The sequence below is a fragment of the Xiphophorus hellerii genome, chromosome 2 (genome assembly GCF_003331165.1).
Source record: "Xiphophorus hellerii strain 12219 chromosome 2, Xiphophorus_hellerii-4.1, whole genome shotgun sequence".
Classification (NCBI taxonomy): domain Eukaryota; kingdom Metazoa; phylum Chordata; class Actinopteri; order Cyprinodontiformes; family Poeciliidae; genus Xiphophorus; species Xiphophorus hellerii.
Window position 1 is genome coordinate 10,051,334 of NC_045673.1, and position 11,373 is coordinate 10,062,706.

The window sequence follows — 11,373 nt, forward strand, 5'->3', positions numbered from 1 at the left end:
CAAAAAATGTTTTATTTTTCTAATTAAAAAAAAATATATATATATATTTTTTAAAATCGCTTTATTTTAATGTCAATTTAAATCTGAGTTCTGAGTTGGTCTCAGTCCTGAACTTCTCCAGAAATCATCAAAGGGTTGCTAGAAGATAAAGAAAGAATTACATGTTTTAATACATGAGATAAACAGAACATTAACTGCACTAATGCAGTTAATGCAGTTAATGTTATAATGTTATAAATGACATAACTGCATTTATGTCAGTTAAAGACAGACAGGATGAAAAGGAAAGATTTAGTGGACAGACACTCTCTCTGATCTTCCTAATTACAGAGGCTTTGATGTCAAAATAGATGGTTCGATTGAGCTGCATTATATATTAACGCATTAAAAATGTTCAGGTTAATCGCGTGCGCTAATGCTTTACCACTGACAGCCCTATGTACGAGAGAAAAGAACAAAACAAAACAAAAAAAAAACAGCTGAGGCATCCTACCCTCAAACAACTTCCGCAAAAAGACCAGAATACAGCCATCTGCATATTCTAGGTGAACTGAACTAAAAAGCACTTGTGTTGCACATAATGCTAGCTGAGAAATAACTGAAGTTAGCTTTAGCAAACAAGTGAGAGTAGCTCAATATACTGTAACTACCGGTACATAAAATATATTTTCGTACCCAAACACAAAACTGCAATACAATGTTTTTTAAAAAGTACTTACCCGGTGAAAATCATTGTTGGCCCCGCCCTCTAGCCTGTGAACGTTTGCCTCCAGCCGGTAAATATCCCATAATGCAACTGCACATGAAAAATTGACAGTACAGCTGTAAATTTCCGCACGTGATCCAGCGGTCCAATCACGTCCCATATACTTTCCATACGCATTTCAGATCACAGTAAAGAGCTGTATTTTCAAAACCCAGCCACCTTACTGTATTTTCATGCTGTAGTTTTTACAGCCATTTGTTACAGTGAAGGTCAACCAAGCATGTGTGACCAATAAGATAATGTCTCCCATTATAGTGGTGCCTGATATTACTTGGCTTTAATTAGAGCATAAGATATTCAAAGGTGCTTTCACCTCAGTAAAATCTCGTATAACTGGAATACTGAAAATGTTGGTCTCTCTTTTAGCCCATGTGATTTAGCTCAGACGACGCTCATGTTAAGTTGTCAGGTTCCAACATGTAAAAGAAACGTGATGAGTAAGAGATCATTTCTTTTTGAAAATTACACTATTAATGTGACATATGTCCTATACACCTCAATTTAGAAACAAAGGTAAAAAAAAAAAGAAAAGACAGAAGAACCTGAATTCCCATCAAGTAGTTATTGTTTTCTGCTTTTGACATCCTTTTCCTCTATTCTTTGAAAATTGGTTAAGGTCTGACATCATCAAAAACAGTTTGAGACCACAAAAGGCATTACTGTACTTCACTAAAACAATAGTATACACACAGTGAAAAGTTTTAGGGGTAGGATCATGATTTGATGTTAACATTTTTACATGAATCTTTGGATTTGTGTGAATGTGAATTAAATTATAAAAGGTAAAAGTATCAGTAAGTTTTAACACAAAACCTACAAGTATCTGCTAGAATGGTAAAAAATAGATTAATGGTTTTATGTATTATATCACAAACTTGACGTTGTAACAACAGTAATTCCAATTTTTAAAAACAATCTTAAATATTTTTTAAAAGCCAGAAAGACATAGGCTTTTTTTTTTAAGTACTTTAAGTTTTATTTTTAAACTTAAGAAAATCCTGAGAGATTTAAATCATTTTGCAGCATTCCACAAAACAGGAAATAATTCAATGTTAAAAACCTTCAGAGTTCAGTGATTTCTGTGTTATGTCTCCCAATGAAGTGATTCACTATTTTTTTTTTGAAGAGGTTTGACCCATTCTTGGCTAAATGTAGCCACACAAAAAGTCCTGGAATATACAAATAAGTGTGTTTATGTGGATAATTTATTGAGAACATTGCATCTCCCTTGGGCATCCATTAGAGCTTTGGCACATAAGGGGAATGGTGGGCTGTTCACGCTTGTGTGCACACACAACCCTTTCTCCAGAGCCAAAACGGCCTTTTCCATTTTCATGGCTGGATTCCCCAATAGACACTGATATTTCCTGGGGCTTTGGGAACAATCAAAGAGGGTGAACTGGTTTCAGGGGGGGCACTTTGCTCAGCATAAGGTGTTTAAAACAACTCTAGGCTCTTAGTATGCTCAACTTTTTTTTTTTCACAAAATCTGTCATTCATTGAGTTTTCCTTTCACATTAAATTTCATAAAATTTCTTAAGAAAGACTTGAACAAAACTTGGAACAACAGAGAGAGATGGAGAGAGAGCTGATAATCCATCAAAGGATGGCAAACTGTTGCATGAACCCATACACTTCTTGTTAATTATTATAACTATAAGGTAAAACACACCTGATACTTTACAAAAAACGCCCATGCCACCATCCTTCACTGAACCGTCTCCTATGCTGTAACCTTTCCATGAATTTCATTATGTTCCATATATGTATATTAATAATTACACCAAAGTTTATTTCATCATGTCATCAGTAATAGCCGTGAGAAGGCAAAAGGGACATTTCCATTTAATGATATCCCTCCTCACTTGAGATTGAATCATCTTTCTTGATAGATTATCATAGGGAGCCAGGGAGATATGCCTTTTCAGTGATAATGAAAAAGGAGCAAAAATTCAGAGGGGAGATAAGAAGACTGACAAAAATACTTCTCTGTCTGGCAAAAGTCCCACTTTTTGTTACCTTCTTGGCCACTGTCACTTCTCTTCTAATAGTTGTAAGCGGTATTAAGGGAAACATAAAGTTTTAATGAGTGGCTTTGTTTGTGTTACTGGAGAATCAAAGTAGCAAAAATAGCAGAGTGTTTTGTTTAGTTTGACACAGGAGATTAAAACACGATGTCTTAGGGGAAGATTAAACTGCTTTCATCAGAAGAGACAAAAAAAAACACCTTTGGGTTTCTGAGAGAAGGTTACATTACTAGCACAGTATAACTAAAATTCATATTAAAATGTAGCTCATGGGGCTAAAAAATAATCCTGATGGTTCCTTGTGCACATTTTATAGAAACAAAGAGTTGAGGACACTACCTGGAAGGCTGCCCTTGCTTTGTGTTACTGAGGAATAGTTTTCATGAACAAAAACTGCTGAATTGCTTAAAAGTAAAGGGGCAGAGGGATGAAACAGCAAGGAGTGGTTTAGCCTTGAGGAAATTATACAGATAACACCTTGCAAAAGTTGATGGACCATGTGAAGTAGTGTCTTAATGACTATATGCAATTGTAGTTTTCACCATATGTGTTGCTTGTTGGCGAAAAGTTCAAATTTGTCCCCATCTTGTTTGTTCTGTGCCCAACACAGTTTGTAGCAATCTCCAAGCCTGACTTCTTATGGCTTTATTTCAACAACATTGTCAAAGATTTATTTGTGGACTATCTGACTAGTAGCTGTCCTGATAGATTTCCCCATATGAGGTGTGGATCTCTGCAGCTCCTCCAGAGTTACCATGCACCTTTTTAATGTTTCTCTGATTCAAGTCTTCCTTGCACTGTCTCTGATTTTACAGCCATGTGCTGATCTGTTTGCAGTTGCGAAAGACTATCTCCATTTGCATTATGGGATGTTAAAAACTTGGTATTATGTTGTAACTTTACTCTGCATCAAACAGCTCCTTGGTCTTTATTATGTTCTCTTACTGAAGTTTCACATTGGTGACTTATGAAAATCATGTATAATTTTCCTTTGAACACATCCATCATATAATAGCCTAATAAAAACATTGACATTTGTGATTATGATTTGAGAAAACATGAAAATGGTAATGGGGTGTCAATACTTCGCAAGGCATGGTTAGAAATCATGAGGGATTTCTTTTAGCAGAAACTCCTCGTTGAAGACACTTTAAAAATGTTTAGCTAAGTGTTCTGATGTTCTTAAATGAAATTTATAAAGGTGAAACAGTAAAACCTTATATACACAGAATCTTCTCTGGGTAACCCATACAGCAGTGCTTCTGGCTGAGTTGCTACTTAACAACTTAATTCCTGTATGTGTGAACAAATCTTTGCCAGCATCTCCAGTGTGCATGTCTGCTACGATGCGTCACGGCTGTGAGCTAAAACTAGATGGAGTTATGCGGTATGCTCTAAGAATCTGCAGCACGATATCAGTGCGTGAGAAAAAATGTTAGGTCTCAGGGGCTGAAAATTATAAATTATACATGACACTAAATTACAGACTGAATTAGCCATGCTGAGTCAATTTTACAAAGGCTTTCTCTCTATACTGGGGGAGAATAAGGCAGCACATCAGAGCTCAAACTGCGCAGAAAGCCCAGAAAGAAAAACATATCAAGCATTGTTTTTATGCTAATCCTTGGAATGACACCCATTGTGCTGCTTATTTTGTTGTAGGGATATTTGTCACACTTTTTAGTTAAAGCTGTACAGTTGGCGAACAACTACAACATCACTTGAATATAAAAAATAATTAGCTGACAAAAAGGAATCCAGCAACTGAATAATGTGGTTTTTGGACTTATTTCAAAATTTTACACAAGGCAGTGTAATCTGAGCGGACCTTAGATTACCCACAACGAGCTGAGAGATGTGACAGAAAGGCTATTAGGGTGAAACTGGCAGAGAAATCCATCAGTGGTGGGCTGGATGACTCAGAATTCCTCATTGAGAAACATTTATTTCTGCCTGCTTGCAGGAAGAATCAGTTAGGCACAGATGTCACAAACACCGCTGCAATAAATCTGCATCTATACAGACACTTTTCATGGGCCATGGTACATCTGTTTGGAATCTAGAAACCTTGTAAAGCTGCTAAAAATATTTTGCAGTGACTGGTTCTGAGTAATTGTCAATATTGTTATTGAATCTTTTTGATTTTGACATTTTGTGGACAGACTCTAGTATTTTTGCAGAATTTGCAGGAATCCACGTTTAGCTACAATGTTATTTAAGGACCCCCTTATATAATAAAAGTAACCTGGACTTTTTACATTCAAGAGATCCTTAAAGTTTCCCTCATGAGTCCCTGTGATGTAAAGCAAATCATGAAGCACAGCAGGTTTGTTATTCTTGATCAGGTGCTCATATGGCCATTGTTGGAGTTTTTGGTGTTGGACAGAGATCAGCAAGGACCCTGACCTTCATACAGTCCCATGCCCAACAAATTGTGATGCACTGTTAATTCTGAAACTTTCTTTCAGAATCAAAAATCATTTCTTGACCAAACTTGACCTACAATAACTAATTTCCTATATCTGACCACTTGCACCATCCTTCACTCCCTACGAGCATCAATCACCCTTGGTGTCTCATGACACTGTTGCAGCTTTTACCACTGCTCTCCCTTGTACCATTTTAATATATGCTAACCACTTCAAATGTGAAACACCCACAAGAGGCACAGTTCTGAAGATGCTCTGACCTAATTTTCTCAACTTCACATTTTGGTTCTTGTCAAACTAAGTCAAGGCCTGACGCCCAGTTGTCCTTCTTCTGGCACACACACTAGGAGGAAACCAGGTTTATGTGCTTTCTAATAGACTGCACTCACTAACTCACTAACATGATGAAGAAATAAAGATAATCCACCACACCTGTCAGTATTCATAATGATATCCTTGATTAGTGTAATTTTATCCTTGTCAAATACCGTTGTGTCCAGCATACGTCTGTGGATCTTCTCAGCGGTTCTGACATCTTAATGGACAAGCTTAATGCCAAACACTTGAGGAGCAGGAGTTTAACAAACATGGAACAACATTAAATGATGCCAATGAGAGCTAAACCAGGTAAGCTAGCCAGGACATTATGAATGTCATCAGCATGTAGACTAACAGCAGGAGAAAAACTGTATTATATTCACAAGCACATTAGTAAACATGTATGTAAATTATTTTAATTGAACATCAAAAAGAGAGCACAAACATTAAAAGATTATTAAAATACATAATTAAAAGCACTAAAAACAGGTTATGTTATGTGAATAGTAACAAACAAATACTTAAAAAGATCTTCACATTTAAATATTTACATCTTTCACTACTTTTTACTAAGTTCAGACTGTGATAAAACCACAACCAAGTTTGGAAAAAGTGATCTCTCAAGTTTAACATTTGGTCTTTGGGACTCTGGATTTTGGTTTCTAAACCTAAGGGTTTGAGTTGTAGTAATTGACTTCAACGAGTTAGTAGTATAAGACGAAACTTGACAATTTAGAACCCTGAAAGCTACAGTCAGGATTTTTAAAATCCATTTCAAAAACAGAAAAACAAAAATAATGTAACTTAATATTGGGAATCATGAGAAATATTACATAGGAAAGGTAGATAAGGAGTGAGGAGAAACCTTGTTAAAATAAAGTGCAAATAAACCTTCAAAGAAAATGTTGGTACCTACAATGTGAAAGCCAATTGTTAAAAAAAAAACATTTCGCAGTGGTTTATTACTTAAACACAACACTGTAACTTATATGTAGAAACAGTAACTATAAATATATTAAGCATGTTGACATAATTGGGTGTCTGATTTAGAAATAAATCACTGTTGACAATGAACTTTCTTGACACTCTAAAGGTCTTTTTGCCATTCTTCTGCTGTTTATAACACATTGTTCAGTGTACCAAGTATATTAAACTGCACTTAAGTAAGGATATTTTTGTTTGCTCAATTATTTATTTGTCGTAAGAGCGCTTCTTGTCAGTAAAATGTCAGTAAAATGCAATTGTGGTTTGAGCAGCTGAGACGAATATGTGGGTTGTGACCATCTGCCAAAGCCAACTTTTGATAGAGACAGTATGATGTCTCAGTCATACTGTGTGGATCTGCATCTCCCTCACTGAAAAACAAGGTTTGTCAATTACTGGAGACAATCTGATTCTGCAACAAACAGAAAACCAATATCTTCACTGCCTAGGAGCAAATTGCATTCTCTAAGATGACAGCACTGGCCCCCACAGACTTCCTCCAGAGTTTAGGAGTGGACAGGGTGAAGAGCCTTCTCTGAAGTCTTGACCTCCACGCCGTTGAACACTTGTGAGATCAACTTGAGTGTGCTATTTGTGCCAGAGTGACCCAAGAACCACACAGACTGACTTGTGACAGTTGCTGGTTGAGGGAAGGGGATGGTATTCCACAGCAGTGTGTGACCTAGCTACCAATGAGCATAAGGAAGAGGGAAAATGAATTCATGAGCCCCTTGTTTGTTAAATGAATAAACTATTAAACTTCAAATATTTCTGGACAAGAGTCGATAGTAGAATAAGCTGTTTGCTATCGACAGAGAGGAGCAACCCACAAATGCATTTTTATTTGAAACAAAGAGATAACAAACAGGCTGTCCAATGATATAAGATTTATTACTATGAAATATTGCTACATTTTATTTGAAGATATATAACATGATCCACCGAATCATATGAATTATGCAGATTATGGCCTTGTCTTTACCTCTAAAGTAAATGTTCATAACTTCAATACCAGCTTTAAATCCCAGTGCTTGTTTGTCCTGGATTTTTAAAAACAGAGGTAAATGGCCTGTACTTACAGTATCTAATGCTTCCCAAAGCACTTCACACTATGTACTGTTAAATTATTTGTCGAATAACTTTGAATGTTGAAGGTTATCCTGCAATAGTCAGCCCCGCCCTCTCCTCACTACTTCACAGGGCTGCCTACTGACCAGTTCTCCGTCTAACAGGTCCGGAAAATCTCTGAGGTTAAAAGAGGTGCAGTAATGACAGCTCTTCTACTGAAGCATGTGAAGGGGTTTTTAGGTCTGACTCTTTTTCTTTTGTTTTCCACTTTTCAGACTTTTAAGCACATATAGCCCAAAATGCTGCCATTTTCAGATAAAGCACAGGTGTCAAACTCCAGTCCTCAAGGGCCGGTGTCCTGCAGTTTTTAGATGTGCCACAGGTACAAAATACTGGAATGAAATGGCTTAATTACTTCCTTCTTGTGTAGATCAGTTCTCCAGAGTCCTGCTAATGACCTAATTATGCTATTCAGGTGTGGTGCAGCAGAGGCACATCTAAAAGTTACAGGACACCCCTGACCTATAGAATATGCTTAGCTAACCTGTGAGTGTCACTAATAACCCTGTGTATATTATCTATATTGTGCAATGCGAATAGATATTAGTTATCCTGTTTTCTGTTCCTAGTACTGTTTTTTTTGTTTTTGATTTTTATGCATTTCCTCATAGTTTGCTACTAGGCAAGCAAATCATGGAGAAAAATATTAGTAGTTTGTTTAATGATTCTTTTTTTCTGTCCTTTCTGTAAATTTAACTGACTTGTTTCTTTTTTTTCCTTTCGTTTGGTCAGACTTGAGAAGTCCAGTCAGGTTCGCACCGTCTCCAGCAGCAACCTGTTCTTCAAGGGCAGCCGTTTCCGCTACAGGTAAGACTACCCAGCAAGGCAGCCTGAGTGATAACAGGGAGGAGAGGACATTGAAACTAAAAAACACAGTTGGAGGTGGATATAATTATTTCCAGAGGATGTGACCTCCCGACCTTTTGTGCTGCTTCTTCCCAGAGGATGGTTGTGACACCTAAAAGGAGAGGGGAGGTAGAGGTGGAAATGAAGGGGCAACTGATCACACTTTGAAACTGCTAACATGTGTATAGCAGCATGTATGCTCTTGTACTATACTTACTTATTACTGCAGTGATAACTTTTATGTACTCTGACTGTTTATGTTTTAATGTATTTAAAACTTCCCATGTGTACTGTTTCTTTATCTTAAAACAGTGGAAGAGTAGCGAAAGAGGTAATGGAGCAAAGTGCCAGAATCAAACGTGAACCTCCAGAAATACACAGGTAGGGTAAAAATTACCTCACATACTTAGTTGTTGTTGTAGATATCTCTACAGCACTGCCTCCTACTGATTACATTCTGCTTACTTCTTTTATATTTAAACCTGTATTATGTTTTTTTTAAATAACAGGTCTGGCCTTGTGCCCAGTAGGAGTTGTCCATCCATCACCCATGGGCCTCGCCTCAGCAGTGTTCCCCGTACACGTCGGAGAGCTGTGCACATATCTATCATGGAGGGTAAGAAAATAGTTACTGGGAGATAAAACCCATGTGTTTCTCAATAGCAAGCCAATCATACATTCCTAACGTTTGAACATTTTCTATTTTGTCAAGTTGCAACCCGGAATTTCAAAACCTTTTCTGAGATTTAATATCAGAACATAACACAGAGTGTTGTATAAATGTGAAGTGAGATGAAAATGATACATGGTTTCCAACATGTTTATGAAATAAAATTGTTCATATGTCTTTAACGTCTTTTACCTTGAAGTCCTAAAATAGAATCCACGTCATTAGATATCAATTATTACATGATTAGAGTCTAAATGGTATGTGTAGAGGAAAGCTAACTCTGCACACAATCCTTGTAGTGATGTCACATGGTGGTGTCGGCATCATGCTATGGGGGTGTGTTTCTTTAGCAGGATCAGAGCAGCGATGGTATCTGTTGAAAATTTTGGAAACCAGGTATCATTTTCCTTCCATCACACTTACTTGTTTTGGTGTTTTTGATCTATCACCTAAAATCCTAATGGAGCACCTTGAATTATGAGTTTGTACTGTGACAACTTGCAGAAATAGTTCAAGCCCAATGAATGCTTTTGCAAGACACAATCCTTTATTTTATGTATCCGCAATGTCTCTGACTCTGAACTCAAACAGAATTAGAGAGCCTCTGGGGCTGTTTTTAGAGAATTCCTCCCCTCTCTTGAGCTAATCATCTCAAACTCTCACGTTCTGCCTGAAACTGGAGCCGTTTGAGTTCATGTCAAAACAGGCTACTGCAGGCGTGAGCATCGCTCAGTCACTTTGACACAGTTCAGCAGAGCCTTTAAGTTATGTGGGTACGCTTGTGTTTCTGTTCTGCCAACATACTGCCATCTGAAGTTACTTGCGGTCTTCTGCTCCAGAACCGATTGGCCTTCGGGTAAAGCAGTGACACACGGTCATACTCTTAACTTTATGCTCTGTGTACAATAATATGGATGGAAGACAGAAGTAGGTAGTGTCGTATATATTAAGCAGAGCAGTAAGACTTTCCCACCATCGGTGTGTGCTGACTAGATGTCTTAGGGAGGTATAAATACCTCAGCTGAAAATAACCAGGGTCTTCTGCTCCATGTATGTCACTGGCCTGGGTGGGGCCAAGCTGGGAGGCTAATGCTGCTGATCGTAGCAGTGCCCGCAGAAAGCCACTGTTTCCCCCTCTGTCAGAAGCAATAAAGACATTAACCCGAAGCCTGGACTTTGGGCAGGGACCATAAAGACAGAACAGGCTTCTGCATGCTGCAGCCATGGTGAAGTGTCTGATTCGCATCACCACTCGGGTGAACGTTCACCTGCGTATGATCAACCACTGCTACCGGGATGTAAAGGTCCGCGTGCTGAGCTTGGGGCCTCGTATGCTGGGCAAGGCCCTCGGCGTCCTGCCCCTCTACCCTTCCCTGATGGGGCAGCAGGAGCCCAGTAGACTCAGTCCTCGTCTGGGTACTCCACTGCCCTGTTCTCACGCCAGTGGTCCTGCAGGTAAAGTGGGCCCAAATGAAGCTTTTTTTGTTTTGTTTTCTTGTCAGTTTTTCGCATATTTATTGTGGTAAAGAGACACACTTCATGCAGTTCCCTGTGTTTCTTGGTTATTTGGTTTCAGCTGTTGTTTTAAAGGAAAACTTTTGTTGACTATTGTTAATGTCAGCAGATGTTTGGATTTTAGATGTAATCCTTTCTGCTATTCTAAGAGTCTAAAACAATATTTCTATGACCTGTTTTCTCATGAAATGCTTAAATTTAATCCCCCTCATTTTACAGTAACGGTGTAATGTTGCTGCTCTGACCCTTGTGAGAATGTGATACCATCAGCAAAGTACTCTGCCATGGCTCATATTTACTGTAGAGCGTCTTTCCTTTACTGTACTTTTATCATTTGCAGCAGAGTGGACAATTTATAATCTGACTTTTTAAACCCTGCTAGTAAATATTTGTTGTTTGATTTAGGGGACTTGGCTATAGCCAAGCTCAGCAACAGGGGGACACAAAAAACTTTCAAAATCAGATTGTTCTACATTATGTGTTCCAGCAAAAGAACAAGAACTAATTCATCATATTTAAGCACATTTTTCTTTACATCATTCTGGCTTATTCTGGATATTAAAAATGTCATGATTAAAAATATTTCTTAAGTTTTATATTTGTGCATTTTGAAATGTGCAACACATTGTCAACAGAGTTGAAGTTTATTCAAATAATGTAGTTCCCCCCTTTCATATGATGGTAATTTGT

The 11,373-nt window shown here is 37.8% G+C and overlaps 1 protein-coding gene across 1 annotated transcript in view; it reads left to right on the forward strand.

The window, feature by feature from the left end:
* The window catches only part of frmd5a (FERM domain containing 5a), a 44,131-nt gene that overhangs the window by 26,783 nt on the left and 5,975 nt on the right, over positions 1-11,373 (forward strand). Inside the window, exons 3-5 of the mRNA XM_032549678.1 lie at positions 8,353-8,459; positions 8,811-8,879; positions 9,008-9,114. Of these exons, the coding sequence (XP_032405569.1) occupies positions 8,353-8,459; positions 8,811-8,879; positions 9,008-9,114 (283 nt within the window). The remainder of the gene's footprint in view (positions 1-8,352; positions 8,460-8,810; positions 8,880-9,007; positions 9,115-11,373) is intronic.